The sequence below is a fragment of the Bubalus kerabau genome, chromosome 20, assembly GCF_029407905.1.
Source record: "Bubalus kerabau isolate K-KA32 ecotype Philippines breed swamp buffalo chromosome 20, PCC_UOA_SB_1v2, whole genome shotgun sequence".
NCBI classification, from domain to species: domain Eukaryota; kingdom Metazoa; phylum Chordata; class Mammalia; order Artiodactyla; family Bovidae; genus Bubalus; species Bubalus kerabau.
In genome coordinates this window covers 2605774-2624844 of record NC_073643.1, presented here as the reverse complement: position 1 = coordinate 2624844, position 19071 = coordinate 2605774, and the positions used below count along the sequence as shown (strand labels likewise).

At 45.4% G+C, this 19071-nt stretch overlaps 1 protein-coding gene across 2 annotated transcripts in view; it reads left to right on the top strand.

Annotated features, from left to right (window-relative positions):
- EGFR (epidermal growth factor receptor) overlaps nucleotides 1-17885 on the top strand; it is a 215269-nt gene extending 197384 nt beyond the window's left edge. For both annotated transcript variants that reach the window (XM_055557573.1, XM_055557575.1), the window contains 8 exons: nucleotides 5096-5251; nucleotides 6087-6162; nucleotides 9257-9403; nucleotides 10778-10875; nucleotides 12464-12631; nucleotides 12977-13024; nucleotides 13771-13873; nucleotides 15851-17885. In XM_055557573.1, the coding sequence (XP_055413548.1) occupies nucleotides 5096-5251; nucleotides 6087-6162; nucleotides 9257-9403; nucleotides 10778-10875; nucleotides 12464-12631; nucleotides 12977-13024; nucleotides 13771-13873; nucleotides 15851-16212 (1158 nt within the window). In that variant the 3' untranslated portion in view covers nucleotides 16213-17885. The remainder of the gene's footprint in view (nucleotides 1-5095; nucleotides 5252-6086; nucleotides 6163-9256; nucleotides 9404-10777; nucleotides 10876-12463; nucleotides 12632-12976; nucleotides 13025-13770; nucleotides 13874-15850) is intronic.
- Nucleotides 17886-19071: the final 1186 nt, after the last annotated feature.

Here is a 19071-nt window from a genome sequence, read left to right as displayed (position 1 = left end):
TAGCAGCTCAGCCTCGGGACCTGGGTCAGCTCTCAGGGCAGTTGTGTGGGTGCTGGGCCTGCCAGTACCTGGAGAGGTTTCTTTACAGGTGAGTTTGCCATGCCTGACTTGGAACTGTCAGCTGCCATTATCACTCATTCATAGCCTCATTCTTCTTCAACAAGCTTTTATTTTGTTTGTTTGTTTCATTTTTTTTTTAACTTTACAATATTGTATTGGTTTTGCCATATATCAACATGAATCCGCCACAGGTATACACATGTTCCCCATCCTGAACCCTCCTCCCTCCTCCCTCCCCGTACCATCCCTCTGGGTCGTCCCAGTGCATTGAAACAAGCTGTTATTTAAAAATGTATCCAGTGTACCAGATTCTCTGTTGGGCATATAAAGAGGCAGAATGGAAGTTCACAGTGATAGTTAATTGTAGCCGGAAATGCCCTCTGCCGTCCTCCCTGTGGGCTTAGTGAACCCCTCGGGGGACAAGGCTGATGCTAAAAACCCCGTGAAGGTGGAGAGGAGCCAAGGAGTAGAAGGCCTCCTGTGTTTGAAAGCCCTGCTTCTTTCTCCATCTCCATACTCCATCCATAAATAACTATTCCTAACCTGGAAGTGCTGCTCCGGGGAAGCACTTGCCAGTTTCCCCTTGAGTAGACATGAGCTGATTAACCTTATTTCCTGGCACCTGAGAAATCTTAGGAAGGGAAGCAATTAAATCAAACAGCATCGTCAACATTCAGGAGCTTTCTAAATCATACAAAGGAGACTTGGAAATCAGTCACCTTTTTCCAGGAAAGAAGAACACAAAAGGCCTCAAAAATAGCCCTCCAAGACTAATTCCTAGTAATGTCTTTATAAGACCCTATTTTCTTATGAGGACTTCCCTGGTGGCTCAGACAGTAAAGAATCTGCCTACAAGAAACCTGGGTTTGATCCTTGGGTCGGGAAGATCCCTTGATAAAATTCATGGACAGAGGAGCCTGGTGGGCTACGGTCCATGGGGTCACAAAGTGTCGGACAAAACGAGTGACTTTCATTCACTCACTCACTCATCTTCCTAATTTTTCATTTTGCTTTGATATGACAAGTTAATTTTTAGTTTTTACCTAATATGTATCAAAAGGAAGTAAAGAATTTGCCAGAAAATGTGGTATCTACTCTTATCTACAAGTGTTCCCTGCACTTGCACTGAAATAAAGACAGCTGTGTACAGAAAGCTGAAGAGTAATGAAGAGTTGGTTGAATCCATTCATTTCCATTTTTTGCCCTTCAATAAGCATTTCCATGATGCCTGCCCTTCCCTGGAGAGGTCATGAGTGTCAGCTGTAAAGGAGGCTGGAAGTGTGGTCCACTTCCCTGACTGGAGAGAGGAGAGGTACTTCTGTGAATAAGTGGGAGAGAATGTGGTCCCAACAACACAGGCTTCTCCTGCCTGCCAGGCCTGGCTTGGGAGCGAGGGCTGCCAAGCTTGTGACAACAGGTTAGAGCTTGGGAAGGTCAAAGGAGTTTAGCTCATCTGGGCGGGCATCAAGCCAGAAGTAGGGGCAGGAAGTGACCCCACCTGTCAGGGGAGGAAGGGCAGGTAACAAAAACACCAAGGAGGCTGTGGACAAGGATGAGAGGTCAGGGTCACAGTCAGCCCTTCATATCCACGGTTCTGCATCTGCAGAATCAGCCAACCATGGATCAAAAATACTTGGGAAGAAAATTCCAGAAAGCTAAGAAAAAAAACCTACCAAAACTTGAATTTTCTGGGCGCAAGCAACTGTTTACATAGCATTTACATTGTATTTACAAGTAATTACTTTGTATGAGGTATTGTAAGTAATCTAGAGATAAGTTCAAGTACACAAGAGGATATGTGTATGTTACATACAAATACTATGCCATTTTTTTATAAGGGACTTGAATATTTGTGAATTTTGGTTGGGAGGTGGCAGTGGGAGGGGTTCCTGGAACCAGTTTCATGGGTACCAAGGGACTGCATGTCTGAGAATTCACTAAATGTCAGGCACTGCACTGGGTGCTTCTCAAATATTCTTTCTCTTACAGCCTTCTTTTTTTTCATATTAGAATCCATTTATTAGTTTTTTAAAAATTCAAATTACAGAGCACAAAAGACAATTTTGTATCTATTTTGACAATATCTTTGAGATTTTTCTCAGTTTGAGATGTTATGAAAAAGCAGGTCTCCATACAGCTGGTGAGAACAGAAACTCTGTCTTGACATGGTTCGTTAAACAAAACTGGAACACAGGCCAGTTAACTCATTTTATTCCATGAAGATAGAATGAAAGATTATATGAGCTTTCACAACTGGAAAAACCAAAAGAGAACTATAGGTGATTCATTGTATCCAAATAGAGGACAATTTTCAGCACAGATTAGTTCCTCAGATTTATTCATTCTGAAGGCCTTGTGGCAATTTATAGGGCAGACTACATTTCCATGAAAGGAATATGATGTATATAAATCCTGCACCCAGGGAAGTGTATGTAGAGAGTAATATCCTCTTTGGCCTAGTAGGCAGTCAGGAAGCAGGGTGGGGTAAATACCAAAGTCATCTCTTAACATCAAAGCCTGGCAGTAAACAAGTGTCTGTAATATCAATAACACATACATTAAACATTAATCAGAATTTTTCTAGATTTCTATGCATATTGGCATATTACTCAAACACTGATGGTGTTAATGGGAAAAGAATTCCAATATTATGAGTAATAAATAATACCTAAGATTTCTCCAGATAAACTGCTGAGGCTCTCTTAAGTACAGAAGCAATTTGAGAAAAGCAATTTTTTTTTATTGGAGTATAATTGCTTTACAGTGTTGTGATGGTTTCTGCTATACAGCAAAGTGAGTCAGTTACATGTATTCATATATCCACTCTTAGGTTCCTTCCCATCTAGGCCACCACAGATCACTGAGTATAGAGTTTCCTGTGCTACACAGGAGGTTCTCATTAGTTATCGGTTTCATATATAGCAGTGTATATATGTCAATCCCAATCTCCCAATTCATCCCTCTTCCCACTTAGTTTCCATGCATTTGTTCACTACATCTGTCTCTCTGTTTCTGCTTTGCAAAGTTCATCTGTATCATTTTCTAGAGTCCACTGTATTATACAATGTTTGTTTTTCTCTTTCTGACTTGCTTCACCCTGTACAACAGTCTCTAGGTCCATTCATGTCTCTACAGATTGCATTTCATTCCTTTTATGGGCTGAGTAATATTCCACAGTATATATGTACCACATCTTCTTTTTCCATTCCTCTGTTGATGGACATTTAAGTTCCTTCCATGTCCTGGCTATTATAAATAGTGATGCAGTGAATTTTGAGAGTCATGTATCCTTTCAGATCATAGTTTTCTCTGGATTTATGCCCAGAACTGAGATTGCTGGGTTATATGGTACCTCTATTTTTAGTTTTTTAAGAAACCCCCATACTGTTCTCCATAGTAGCTGCACCAATTTACATTCCCACCAACAGTGTCAGAGGGTTCCCTTTTCTCCACACCCTCTCCAACATTATTATAGATTTTTTGATGATGGCCATTCCAACTGGTGTGAAGTGATACTTCATTGTAGTTTTTCAATTTTATTTTTCTAATAATTAGTAATGTTGAGCATCTTTTCATGTGCTTCATGGTCACCTGTATGTCTTCTTCAGAGAAATGTCTATTTAGCTCTCCCCCCCACAATTTTTTATGGGGTTTTTTTTTTTTTAATATATTGAGCTGCATCAGCTGCTTATATATTTTGGAGATTAAACCTTTGTCAGTTGCTTCATTTGCAAATACTTTCTCCCATTCTGTCTTTTGGTTTTGCTTATAATTTCCTTTGCTATGCCAAAGCTTTTGTTTAATTAGATCCCATTTGTTTATTTTTGGTTTTATCTTCATTAGGAGGTAGATCAAAAAAGATCTTGCTATGCTTTATGTAAAAGAGCATTCTGCCTGTGTTTTCCTCTAAGTGTTCTATAGTGGCAAGCCTTACATTTAGGTCTTTAACCCATTTTGAGTTCATTTTTGTGTATGGTATTAGGAGTGTTCTAATTTCATTCTTTTACATGTAGCTGTCCAGTTGAAGAGGCTGTCTTTTCTTCATTGTATAGTCTTTCCTCCTTTATCATAGATTTGGTGACCATAGGTACATGGGTTTACCTCTGAGCTTTCCGTCCTATACCATTGAGCTACATTTCTGTTTTTGTGCCAGTACCATACTGTCTTGATGACTGTAGCTTTCTAGTATAGTCTGAAGTCAGGGCTAGCCTGATTCCTCCAACTCCATTTTTCTTTCTCAAGATTCCTTTGGTTATTCAGAGTCTTTTGTGTTTTCATACAAATTGTAAAATTTCTGTTCTAATTCTGTGAAAAATGCCACTGGTAACTTAGTAGGGATTGCATTGAATCTGTAGATTGCTTTGGATAGTATAGTCATTTTCACAATATTCATTCTTCCCATTTGAGAACATGGTATTTCTCTCCATCTGTTTGCTTCATCTTTGATTTCATTGATCAGTATCTTACAGTTTTCTGCATACAGGTCTTTTGCGTCCTTACAGCCTTGATTCTGATTAGCACAGTTATGGAGGCAGCCAGGGAGAGGGTGAGGATTGGTACTTTGTAAAAGCAAATTTAATAGCCATGTGATTTCCATTTAAAAAGAAAAACAAAACTGGACAAAAACCTTCACTGATAGTGAATCATGTAAGATAATCCAGGACACTGTGATGAGAGCCCTGGGCCCTGGGGAGGCAGTGCCCCATATGAACTGGCCCAGGATGGCAAGGCCAGGCAAGAGGCAGCAGCCATTCTGAGTAGCATGCGGCCAGGTTTTGGCCCTACAGTGGGGCTCCTTCTCTGTCGCTGGCCTCTTCTACTTGTTCATTTGAGCTTGAAACTTGAGTAACTGGATGGAGATCAGTTAGCCTCTTCATCCTTGGAGTGGATCATTGGGCACTGATGTTGCCAGGTCCAAGTCACTGTGTCTGCGGAGGGCAGTTCGCCCACGTGTAGACTTCAGGTCAGATACTGTTGCGTGACACTGAACGCGGCACTGAGACGCCCACCCCTCCCATGTGGCCCTGTGTTTCAGGGCATGAATTACCTGGAAGACCGGCGCTTGGTGCATAGGGACCTGGCGGCCAGGAACGTGCTGGTGAAGACGCCACAGCACGTGAAGATCACAGACTTCGGGCTGGCCAAGCTGCTGGGTGCCGAGGAGAAGGAGTATCACGCAGAAGGAGGCAAGGTGAGGGGCTGGCTTGTCGACAGGCACACACTCTCCTGAAGCAGACTGACCAACTCAGGGCCATTCTCAGGACCTTCTAGGTGCGGTCACGGTGCCACCAGCACTGGGTCTAGCCAGGCTCCAGAGCTGCCTGGGGAGAAGCATTTCCTGGGAAGGTGAATAGAGATGTTTCTGACACACCCAGAAGCCAAAGGCAGTAAATGTGAATTCAGCTTCATCTCTAGGGGACTATTAGCCAAAGTTAGGTTTCCACCTCCTGCTCCAGGGTAAAGACCCTTCAGAAGAACATCTTGAAATGTCATAGCTGATTTGGCAGCAAGGAAAGTTTCCTGTGATTGTTCCAGGACCTCCCGTGGGACGCTGGCCACGATGGACTTGGCTTCTTCCTCTAGACAGGCCTGGGGCTTCTCCAGGGGGCTTTCCCAGCAGTGAGGGATTCAGGTCTCCAGATACACCCTTCAGAACACTCTAGATCAGCTGTACACATCTTCAGTTTCACACTGCCTTGCATGACTCCAAGCAGCTGGCCCTGTAAGCACCCACAAACACAGGGCACGACCAGGGTCCCCAGCTACCAGCTCATGCACCCAGCTTAGCAGAGGCGCCCACAGACAGACCAAAGGCCCTCCTCAGTCCTGGGGTCTGACAGAGATCCTGTCCTCTGCCAGACAAACCTCTCCTCCTGCTGGGAAGGAGCCCTGGGCCTGGGGGGCAGGGTGTGGGTGGCCTGGTTTTCTCACCTTTGTCATTTTCAATTTCTCCCTTTGTCATTTTTTTTTTTCAATAGAAGGAAGCTAATAGTTGTCTTATTACTTTTACCTCTCATCATTCCAAGGTCCCTATCAAATGGATGGCTTTGGAATCAATTTTACACCGAATTTATACCCATCAGAGTGATGTCTGGAGCTATGGTGAGTCAGAATCCTGAGGCTGGTGAATCAAGGCCGAGACTGTGCTGGCTTGCACTGTTGATGTGCATTGTACACTCTGCCATGTGAGACACTAACAGTCACTTTATCATTGTTGTCAGGCTGTTAAAATAGAAAACATGAAAAAGGAAATTGAGTCTAACTACTGTCCTAAGCGTCACTGGAGGTAATAGTAAGCTTGTCAGGAGAGAGAGTAACAAGAGGGAAAGAATGTGAACCTGGGAAATGCCTGTACCCCAAAGTCAAGCAGGTATAATCTCTCGCTGTGAATTTGAAATGAACCAAAGGGAGATGACAAATCAGGTTTCGTGTGGAAGTGTTTCCGGTAGAGTGCGGTTCTACAGTGGACTAACTCGGTGACTGCGGTTCCGTGTACTGGTGGTTATCTTTGTGCATCAGAATGGCTTGACAAAACGCACTGTGAGAGTGTGTCTTTGGGGAAATATGAGGAAAGTAGCTGCTGCTTCCAGCTCTCATGAAGGCCATCTCACCAGGACCTGCTTCTTTCTTCCTCCAAATCCCACGCGGCCTGTGCTCTGTCCTCTGCCCAGCTTCCCTCTCCTCAGACATACCTTTCATGCTCTCGTCTTATTCTCTGTCAGAGGGGCTCCAGAGCCTTCAAGAGCCTCGCCTTTCAGGAAAGCATTTCCACTGGTTGCTGTGCTGGGTACTACCCACTGTTATGCAGTCAGCCGCCCCTGTACCGCCAAATCAGCCCAAAGGCTGCAAAACAGCTGATCTGCATTGAATGGTGAACATCAGTCTATCCCAGCTATCAAAGCAATAGAGGTGAATCACCACCCATAGAACATGTGTTTGAGGAGAGTAATATTATAAGGAGTTTCCAAGAGGAATGCTGTCATTAGCACAAAAACAGAATCATTCAGGATATCTCCCATTTAGCATTTCTTTTACAACATTATTAACTTCCTAATATTCCAATTAAATTTTTAAGATTTTCATGGATTTTTGTCTCTCTCCTGCTATTAAATTTTTAAAAATTTCATGGGTCTTTGTCTATCTCTCCTGCTTTAATATAAGCTTTATGAAGACAGAAATCTTTGTGAATGAATATGTGAATTTTCATTTATACCTGTGAGCTGAGCTGCTTACAATTGATGAACTAGATAAGGAAACAAAGCTATTCTGATACCTTGTTATTTTCAGCTGTGTTCAAGAAGTGTCTGCTCGCCGGGAGGGACAGGGAGAAATGCTGCTTTTCCTGCGTGTGGTTCTGCCCAGACCCGTCATCGTCATTGTCGCCACACGGCCCAGTGTGGACACACACCCCCTTCCAGCGACACTACGCAGGGCTCCTCCTGGGTCTTCTCTGGGCTTGTTTTGTACTCACTCATCTATTCTCCAGACAGCTGGCAAAAATATTCTAAACTACATTAGACTTTTACTTCTCTGCTTAACCTCCTTCTTTGATTTTCCAAATATGCTCCAGATAAAACCTGAAACCCTGACCGTGGTCAAGAGTGGTATGGGCCCCTGCCTTTCCCAGCTGCCCAGCTGTGTTCTCCCCTTGCCGCATGTGCCCACTTGCAGACTGCAGGGCCACGTCTGCCCAGTAAATGAAAATTCTCAAACTCAGTGACTTAATCCCTCTGAGTGATTATAACCAGCATCAGAAAGCAGCGTCAGCACAGGGGCTGTTTTTCATCTCAGTGGAAATTGTGCTGTCAGTGATTACGATCTGCTGTTCTGGCAGTACATCAGAATTGTTACAATATGAACCTGAATTTTTAGTTTAAAAAACATATCCTGTTACTCTACTCTCTAGACTCTAGTCAAGGCAAAATATTTTAGTCAGGAACCTGCATGTTCCACTTACCAGTTGAAAAGAGAGAGAATTCATACCAACTTCCAACCCTACTCATACCCCGCAGCCAGGCATACACACGGCCCTCTTTCACCATTTGTCCCAAAACCTGAAAAGCTTGCTTTCCTTTAGGAAGTCATTGTGTGTGTGTGTGTGTGTGTGTGTGTGTTAAATGCAATGTTTAAACCTAGTTTAAACCTGGACATGAGATTTTCTTTTTTTGATCAAGTCCATAATGACTCTGTGGTGGGAGGGACAGAAGGATTATTAATATTTTTTTGTTCCTGGACCACTGCTTTTCTTCATTCTTCAACCTTGCATTCTGCATGTTAATTCAGATCATTCAGTTTTGGAATGGCCTTTAGAAAATCCACTGTGCAGATCCATGGTGATACACAGTTAGAGGTCAATTCTAAAGAAAAGGAGTCGTTAGACTAGTTGGAGGTTAGGAACAATCCCCCGCACTGGGTTCCTGTGTCTGGCCCCTCCCTGTGTGGTCTGAGGACTCAAGACTCAGGCCCACTATGCGCATCACTAGAGGCACCCAGGGCGTCATGCTGTCCAGATGGGGACATACTGCTCATCACATTTGTGTGTTTCTGGAGCAGAGAATTCCATCAAGGGAGGCATTTAGGAAGACCATCAGAACTTCAGAACAGTCTGAAAAAAACACCAATTCTAATAGTACTCTTGCTTTAATTTTTTTAAATTAAAAAATTTAGAAAGACCATCAGAACTTCAGAACAGTCTGAAAAAACACCAATTCTAATAGTACTCTTGTTTTAATTTTTTTAATCATGGTGAATTGATGTTGAAATTTAAAATATGGAGTTTTTATATTTATCAAAAGGAACACAGAGATTTTTATCTCTAATTTTTTTATTCTTTAAAAACACAATTAATAGTTAGTTAAGTCTCTTGGGGCACACGTCTGACTGTGTAACTCCTGCTCCATAGACCAGGCAAGTCTCAGAGAGGTGGTGTCTTGTGCTGTTATTACTAAAGTTTGCTACTTATTGGCTACTTACTATTTGCCTGGCATTGTCTGAACTTTGAAGTTGTGTTATCTTGTTTGATCTCACAACCATCCTGTGAGACAGATGCTGAACTGAGGCTTCCAGCACCGAGCAAATTGCCCAAGGCCACAGACACAGGGGTTTTTAAGCATTGGAACAGTATGTCAACAATGATGACTAAAGACAAGATCTGTGATTATTGTTGACTCATAAAGCAACCCCTGCTGCCTCTTAGGAGTCACTGTTTGGGAGTTGATGACCTTTGGATCCAAGCCTTACGATGGAATCCCTGCGAGTGAGATCTCGACTGTCCTGGAGAAAGGAGAGCGCCTCCCGCAGCCACCCATCTGCACCATCGACGTCTACATGATCATGGTCAAGTGTGAGTGACCAGCGGGACCTGTCACTGGGCTGCCCTGAGCCACACCCCAGGTCTTAGACCCCCTAAGACACTCTGTCACAGCCTATAGGCAGGCTCATTCGCCAACCCCTTCTCAGGGCACTTTACCAGAAGCACTTACCTGCTGCACTCAGCACTGTGAGCTGATGTTTTCAAGCAAACAAGTCAAGTCAGAATCCCCAGAAGCTGTTATACCAAACCCTCTGCTCTCTGAGTTTCTCAGTGAAAAACCTGCCCCACATATTGAAGCCTGTTACCAGAGAGACTGTTTTTAAATGCCTAACAGTGAATAGCCACACGAGATTAGTAGAATCAACACTTCTGCTTTGACTTAAACCTTTCAGATATTGGATTTATGTGAGGCCTTCTGCAGTGCAGCAGGTGAACACTGTAATCCAAGTAAGAGTGTGGGGCTTGACTGTGACGCCACTACGCTGTCAGAACCCCAAGGCCAGTAGGCGCTGGGGGTAGTCTTACATCATGCTGAGAATTGACACAGAAAGCGGCCCAGGGGATGTGAGGGAGCCAAATCCATGTCAGTACTGAGCCTTTCTGAACTTTAGACCACAGAGCTAATCACTTGTGACTTCCTTGCTTTAGGCTGAGGAAGCTGGTATCCAGAGAGGTCACATGATTTGTCTGAGGTCACATAGCAGCCTGGCCTAAAATAGCTTGACATCCTGCTGACAGAAAACAAATATGAACTCTCAGGGTCCTGAGGATTTCCAGTCCACAGCTGTTCCTCCAGCATGTTTAATCTAGACCTGGATTGTTGTGTCATCAGATGCGGTGGCGTGGTCAACAGGAGCGTCCTCCACACGAAGGCACTGAGCGTCCTGTCACACACGTGTGTGATTGCTGAGTGTGACACAGTGAAATGCCAGGGAATGGCACTCCCAAGCCCTGAGCTTCTTAAGAAAGTTCCTAAATTTCCCTAAATCTGGTTTCCAACTTACTAGACTGCTGAGTGAATGTGGATGAGGCTGAATGTCAAGTGAGGACTTTACGGAGAGTCGAGACCCAGGGCTCCCTACAGTCAGAGCAGTTCACAGAAAGTGAAGCCTGTCATATGGCTGCTGGGTCACTTAAGATGATGACACCGTAATGACCCTTGGAAGGGCAGGCACAGGAAATTAGAGCATGTTATTGCCATTCTGACTCAAATATGTGATGTCATCATGGTCTTTAAACAGTAATCAGTGCCTGCTTGCCAAGACTGAAAAACCTGTCACAAAGATTAGGTTTCATCTTCATTTATTTGTCTTAAAGAGTCCCCCCAAAATACTTTCAGGGATGCCATCTTTATCAGTTCTTTCAGGGTTCTAACTGAACTGACTTCCCTCCTTCCTTCCCCAGGCTGGATGATAGATGCAGACAGTCGCCCAAAGTTCCGTGAGTTGATCCTTGAATTCTCCAAGATGGCCCGAGACCCCCAGCGCTACCTTGTCATCCAGGTACAGTCCGCTCCCCCTCTCCTCCCCAGGAGGATCCTGCTGGTGAGCTCACACATCCCTGTAATACTGCGGTGATGCAGCTTGCTGCCTCCCAGGCTGCACCAGAAACCGTCAGGCATTAGAGCAAGCACAGGCCAAGGTGGACTAAGTCAAGTTCACCATGGGACCCCCAACTGTCCGCCACCGTGTGAGCCCAGCACACTTGGCGCCCCCTCATCTTCATGGTCCCTTTAGCCAAAGCTTCATATCTGTCTCTGGGGAACCAGGGCTTTGGTGTGGGGTAAATCCGGCTTCAGATTCTTGACTCTCCACTTTAGGTTAACCAAACCAAGCTCATAGAACTTTAAAGATTCAGTGAAATAATAAATGCAGAATGCATTGCAGAGCACCTGAAGCAATTCCAGGAATGTGTGTGTTCTGGGGGGAGGGTCCCCACACCCCCAGGCAAGCACTTCTCCAGCACCAGCTGGTGTCCTGCAATTCAGCTCAGTCTGACACTGTCCACCTGGGACAGCATCAGAGGCCATACTCCTCCACGTCAGAGGCCAGTCCCAAGTCCAGATGCTTCTGACCTACCAGCTAAAGACTGGAGGTTCTCACCCCCCTCTGCTTGGGTTCCATTTATTTGCTAGAGCAGCTTACAGAACTCAAGGAAACATTCTACTCACTAGACCACTGCTTGATTATAAATGGATATAATGCAGGAGCAGCCAGATGGAAGAGACGCAGAGGGGAGGTATAGGGGAAGGGCATGGTTTCCATGCTCTCTGGTGCACTGCTGTTCCCCAAATCTCCACGTTCTCACTACCCTAGAAAGACTCTGAACCTCATCCTTTCGGGTTTTTATGGAGACTTCATTACATAGACATGATTAAATCATTGACCCCAGGCCCTCTGCCCTCACTGAAGGTCAGGGTCTAGACTGAAAGTTCTAACCCTCACATGGGATTCTAATCATGTGGCTCTACTGGTCACCAGCCCCCATCTTTCAGTGCTCCCAAAAATCTCTTCATTAACATAAGAGACACTGAGGAAATTCCAAGGGTTTAGGAGCTCTGCAATGCGGAAGACCTGGGTTCCATCCCTGGGATGGGAAGATCCCCTGGAGAAGTGAACAGCTACCCACTCCAGTATCCTTGCCTGGAGAATTCCATGGACAGAGGAGCCTGCCAGGCTACAGTCCATGGGGTCACAAAGAGTTGAACGTGATTGAGTGACATTCACTTTGAGGAATTCTGTGCCAGGAGCAGGGATGAAGAACAAAAGTGCCTTTTTTACTGCACATTGCAGAGCACGCAGTGAAGGCTGTGCCTCCGGCACCTCTTTTGCCTCCTGAGCTGTCTGCATTTCCTTTGAGGACTTTGGGACATCAGGGAATTTTCAGTGTTTTCATTTCAGCCAGGGGTTGGGGAATGGGGGGAGGGAGGAGGAACTGTATTTTGGAGAACCCGCAGGGGAAGGGGGTGGGTTATTAGAGCTAAACTGGCAAATATACAGGCACCTGCAGACCACAGACCACACCTCGATAGCAAGGCAGTGGGACAGCAGCTCTCTGGCCTTTCTGATGGTCTCACAATCTCTGTGCCAGGGGGACGAGAGAATGCATTTGCCAAGCCCCACGGACTCCAACTTTTACCGCGCCCTGATGGATGAGGAGGACATGGAGGACGTTGTGGATGCTGACGAGTACCTCGTCCCCCAGCAGGGCTTCTTCCACAGCCCCGCCACCTCCCGGACACCGCTCCTCAGCTCCCTGGTACCAAAGTCACTCTTTCTTAAGCTCTGCCTCTTGGTTTGAACAGATTGAGTTTTAGAGAAAATAATACCCATCTTGTGGAGCTTAACCAGATGGTGAAGCTAAAATCAGAATGAATCAATTCAGTGTATCAGTTATTTTATTGCATTGCAACAACTGTGTCATAATCTTTCTGGTCCATTAAGGAACAGAGTTAAATCAGAACTAAACCTAGTTTTCTCATACTAATGCGTCAAGATGAAATCAAGCCCCTTTAAATGTCCCTTCTCCCTGAGGCCCCTTCCTGCTCTCAGTGGAGATGGTTGAGTGTCTGCCTGCATCATAAACACTGGGATTCTTTTTCAGAGCACCTCCAGCAACACTCCCACTGTGACTTGCGTTGATAGAAATGGGGTAGGTATCAACATCTACAAACTGGAATTAAATAACATCTCTGTACCCCAGATCTATTAGACATAAGAAGTACCTGCCTTAACCTGAATAATTGTGATTTCCTTCCTGTATTGCTTCCTCCCTTGATCCCTACTCTGTGGCCAGCAATTAGCTATTATTTCTCAAAGTGCTATTGAAAATGTGATTCATGGACCAGCAGCATCATGCAGTTCCTGGACCTGGCAGTTTGTTAGAAATGCAGACTGTCGGGCCCCTACCCCAAACCTACTGACACAGGATCTGCTGGGAGGCGTCTGGCCATCTGTGAGCTCGCCTCCCAGGCAATGCTGATGCTTGATGTGTGAAGCCCTGATTAGACCCACACTTACCAATGCAGAAGCCACTAGCCATGTGTGGCTACTTAAATTTAAATGTTAAATAATTAAAGTTAAATAAAATTTTAAATTCCGTTCCTCACACATGTAGTAAGGAGCTACCGTATGGAAGAGCACAGATCACAGGGCACATCTGTCATTGCCAAGAGCCCTGCTGGACAGCCCTGGTCCGGGCCACCCACTTGCCCTGTGGTCTGGGCCAGGAGTGAGGTACCACCTATGGACAAAGTGGTTAGAAGTGCAGCATCTCTGGTCCTCTCCCGGATCTCCTGCATCAGAATCTGCATTTTAGCAAGCTCTCAGGTGACTTTTATCCCCGCTGAAGTGAGCAGCACTGGCTGGAGTTAACCTTGCCTCATCTCCCCCCGACAGAGCTACCCTCTCAAGGAAGACAGTTTCTTGCAGCGCTACAGCTCAGACCCCACTGGTGCCCTCATCGAGGACAGCATGGACGACGCTTTCCTCCCAGTACCTGGTGAGTACCGCTCGCTGTGGGGAGTTCTGTTCCACGGCCTCAGGCCCGGGGCCAGGCCAGCTGCTTCCTTCAAGCTGGTTCAGAGGTGGAGCCCATGGTGAGAGTGCAGCCAAAACGAAGGGAGAAAGAGGGCAGTCAGTAGACAACGACCAAGTATGCACGTGGGTCCAGGCATGTCCAGGTTGTCTTTAGAAGGAATCTGTAGATTTTCTAGAATTTGAAGCCAACAGTAAAGATATACATGTGTGAGTGCTTGAGAGAAAGAGTGTGTGTGTGAGAGAGAGAGTGTGTATGTGAGAGAGAGTGTGTGAGACAGAGTATGTGTGTGAGAGAGAAAGTGCCTGTGTGTGTGAGAGTGTGAGAGAGAGTGTGTGTGAGAGTGTGTGTGTGTGAGAGAGTGTGTATGACAGAGACAGTGTGTGTTTGTGAGTGTGAGAGAATGTGAGAGTGTGTGTGTGAGCGAGAGAGAGAGTGTGTGTGTGAGAGAGAGTGTCTGTGAGACAGAGAGTGTGTGTGAGAGAGAGTGTGTGAGAGAGTGTGTGTGAGAGAGAGTGTGAGAGAGTGTGTGTGTGAGAGAGAGAGTGTATGTGTGAGAGATAGAGTGTGTTTGAGACAGAGAGTGTGAGAGTGTGTGTGAGAGAGAGTATGTGTGAGAGAGAGAGAGTGTGTGTGTGAGAGAGAGTATGTGAGAGTGTGTGTGAAAGTGTATGTGTGAAAGTGTGTGTGTGAGAGAGAGTGTATGTGTGACAGAGTGTGTGCGTGTGTATGAGAGAGTGTGAGAGAGAGGGAGAGAGTGTATGTGTGACAGAGTGTGTGCGTGTGTATGAGAGAGTGTGAGAGAGAGGGAGAGAGTGTATGTGTGAGAGAGAGTGTGTATATGAGAGTGTGTGTGTGAGAGTGTATGTGTGAGAGTGTGTGTGAGAGAGTGTGTGTGTGAGAGTGTGTGTGTGTGAGAGAGATTGTGTGTGTGAGAGAGTGTGTTTGTGAGAAAGAAGGAGTATGTGAGAGAGAGTGTGTGTGTGAGAGAATGTGTGTGTGAGAGAGAGAGTGTGTGTGAGAGAGAGAGTGTGTGTGAGAGTGTTTGTGAGAGAGAGAGTGTGTGTGAGAGGGATTGTGTGTGAGAGAGAGAGATTGTGTGTGTGAAAGAGAGAGTGTGTGAGAGAAAGAGTGAGTGTGTGAGAGTGTGTGTGTGAGAGGGAATGTGTCTGTGAGAGAGAGAGTGTGTGAGAAAGAGAGATGTGTGTGTGAGAGAGAGTGTGTGTGAGAGAGTGTGTTTGTGAAAAAGAAGGAGTATGTGAGAGAGAGTGTGTGTGTGAGAATGTGTGTGTGAGAGAGAGAGTGTGTGTGTGAGAGAGTGTGTGTGTGTGAGAGAGAGTGTGTGTGAAAGAAAGAGTGTGTGTGTGAGAGAGTGTGTGTGTGAGAGTGTGTGTGAGAGAGAGAGAGTGTGTGTGTGAGAGGGATTGTGTATGTGAGAGAGCTTGTGTGTGAGAGAGAGTGTGTGAGAGAGAGAATGTGTGTGTGTGAGAGAGAGAGTGTGTGAGAAAGAGAGATGTGTGTGAGTGTGTGTGAGAGAGAGAGTGTGTGAGAGAAAGAGAGTGTGTGTGAGAGAGAGAGTGTGTGTGTGAGAGAGAGACAGATTAGATCCCTGTTCTCTCTCCTGGCTCCATTTCTGGCCTGTGAAACTTGTATTTACTTAATCTAAGCTCTGTCCCCAGACAGAGCCAACCTGCACAAACACACATCTCAAGGGAAGCAGTCCTCTGAAAACTTTAAACTTTCAAAAGAAAAGCATGGACGTTTCTCTGAGCAGTACAAAAAGAACACAAGTCATTTTAGCAAGAGAGTCCTCTCCCCAGGCTTTCCTGCCTCTGTCATCCAGTGCCTCATTGAAGAATAGTCACAGGGTTCAGAAAGAGCTGTGAAATCCTGTTGGGGATGATGCTTTGCTGATTACACTTGATTTCTTTTCAATTTCAGAATATGTAAACCAATCTGTTCCCAAAAGACCCGCAGGCTCTGTCCAGAACCCTGTCTATCACAATCAGCCTCTATATCCAGCTCCTGGCAGAGACCCTCAATACCAAAATTCACGCAGCAACGCCGTGGACAACCCTGAGTATCTCAACACCACCCATCCTGCCTGTATCAATGGTGTACTCGATGGCCCTGCCCTCTGGGCTCAGAAGGGCAGTCACCAAATTAGCCTAGACAACCCTGACTACCAGCAGGCCTTCTTTCCCAAGGAAGCCAAGTCAAATGGCATCTTTAAGGGGCCTGCAGCTGAAAATGCAGAGTACCTGCGGGCAGCACCAGCAGGCAGTGACTTTACTGGGGCCTGACCATGGAGAACAACATCAGCCATAAACTTCCAGCCCCTTCCACCCCCAGGACCAAGCCATGGCAGCTGTTGAGTCCTGACCACCATGCCGACATTATCTCTTGGACCCACAGACTGGTTTGTCCATATTTGCCCTGATCAGCCCACCTTTCAACCAAGAAGTGCCCCCGACTCAGATGCGCTTTGCACAGTTGCAGGGACGTTCCTTTGTGTTCAAACTGTGAGGCTTCCACAAAAAGCATCCAGGAAGAATGTTGTCCGTTTGGGCAGAAGTTCACCTTTCAGTGAGGTATATTTGAAAAACACTAAATATGTTTAAGGAGTTTTATTGCTTAGAAACATCTGGGGTATTTTCATTGACACTGATTTTACTTTTAATGAGCTTTTCTAATAAGGAAAAAGCTTGCTCATAGCACCTGTGGGACTGAGTTGACCCAGGCCCAGCTGTGACTGAGACGCACGGACCAGCCTTCCAGCCAACACGTGCTTCCATTGGCTCTACTTGGAGACTCCTCCGTTGCAAGTCAGTTGAATAACCAGCCAGTCCTCTGAGTCCTTAGCAGGACACATTGGTACTATCTCAGATCAAGGCAGGTACAAGACAATAAGCCACTTTGAACTCTTCTGAGCAAGGAAGAAACAGAGGGAGTAGAATTCTTCCTCAGACTTACTTTTATATAGATGTCTCCATGGTACTTTCTCTCCTCTGGGTGACCAGTGTATTTTAATTATAAGTATTAGACTTGTTTATTTTCCATTCCACAGTTTTGAAACCCAGTATGCTTTCCCTGTACAGCAAAATGGTAACCACAGTCAGCTTATATGTGATTAATCGGCATTCAGACCATTGCCTTTGATTGAGATGGAATGACAGTGCAAAAAAAGGAACAAATCCCCTGAATTTGAGTCTTAAAGGAAGTATATCAAGTCTTTGGAGGTCAGGGGACAGGTATCTGTCTGAAGACTGTATATGTGATGCTGCTCTTGAAACTCTTTTAGCTCCCCCAACGCTCTCCCGGACACACACACAAAGCAATTTGTTTAGGCTACTCCTAGAAGATAATTAATTATTTTACTTCAAGGGTTTTTTACTCAAAGGGCACTTTGCTCTTCACTGGGAAGCTGCCCAGATCCCTCCTTGCCCTTGGTGAGTTGAAGGGTCCAGGCACAGGGGTAGCTGTGCAGGAGTGCCTCGCCACTACGGCACTTTTCACAGGTGAAATAGAGACGGCATTATGTGTCATATGAAATTCAGGTAAATATGAAATTTGACTTTGAAGTTGATGATAATGCCTTCATAACATCTCCAGGTATGTGGGAAGAAGAAAACAATCCCCCCTTAAAATAACTCCCTGTAATTGGAGGACCCGCTCCTTAGGACACAAGCTTTTTCTCATCTGTGTCCCCAAACCCTGAATGTTACATAGTTCTTTGTAGACAGTGTTGTAAACACTCTTAGTCAAGATCCATCTCAGCCAGCAAGAAGTGTTTCAGACAGTATTTTCAGCCCATGGTTTTATTCAGCTCCCCACTTTCCCCACACACACAATTTTCCTTTAGCTTTTAAGTTATTTACTGACTCAGGTGGATCAGGGCCCCACAGTTTTGTCATCAAAGTATTTAATTTTGTCTCAATAGAAATATAAGTTATATTCAGTTCCATCATGTTCCACACTTTAACACCTTACCAGCTTGGCATAGGTATTAAAGATAAAAAAAAAATAAATCATAATACCTGATTCCACAAAATTCACAATTTAGCAATGAAAATTGACTAACGAATACTAACCTGAAAATGACGTGACAGATGCCAGGCAAGGCTTGTCAGCCCAGCACGGCGACAGCACAGGGCACAGGGAGAGGGGCGCCTGGTGTGGAGGAGCCACGGAGTCGGGGCAGAGGACCCCAGGGCATCAGCCAGCAAGAATTGGAAAGTGCAGCAGAGGGAGCCCGGCCATGAAAGTGTCCTCCAGAGAAGCCGCTCCTGCAGCAGCTCCAAGGCTCTGCTGCCCCTTCAAGCCTGGGGTTAGGCTTGGCACGTTCCCCAAGTGCCCTTCTGGTCCATCCCCACTGGGGGGTTCAAAATGATTCATGAAAAGATTAAACAATGTCTCTAAGGATCTGAAGTTTTATGTCCTTGTCAGCAAACCACTCTCATTATTTATTCACCTCAGAACATAAGTGCTTTAGCCAGATATGTATCCAGCACTGAGAGACAGAATGACCCACATTCTGCTCTCACAAGTTTGTCACAAGTTTGTTGAGGAGGGAGCACCACAACATCCTGGTCCAACTGTAGCAGTAAGAACGTAGTATTTTTGTAATTTGAAATATTTTACTGTAACATAATAAAGTAGAGAGAACTTCAAGATTTTTCTTTTTTGTATTTCAATTTCCTGGCATAAAATCTACTCGCTAAATTTTCTTTTTTCTTTTTTTTTTTAATTTTCTTAAACATTGTGTTTCCACCAGTTTTCTCACTGTATCTGTGCAGGGAGGTTCAGGGGGCCTGTAGACTCTTGAGAGCCTAAGAGAGCAGAGCCTGAATCCAGGTCCGGGGGCCCCGTGGACAGTCAGGAGAGGGGCTCTCACACCTCGGGGCCCTGAGGGGCCACTCAAAGCTTAACCCTCACCCCTTGGGTTTCTGCTCGTTGGCACAAAGCCTTGAGGCCCCACAGAGAGCCTGTCTGCTGTTTTCCTCCCCAGCCAGTCCCTGGAGCATTTCCCCACAGCCCAGTCAAGCCAGGCCTTCAGAAACAGGTCAGGGAAAGTAAGAGTGAGAGTGTTTACAGCTGACCCTTGAACCTCATGAGTTTGAATGGTGTGGCTCCACTTAGACATGGATTTCTTCAATAGCAGA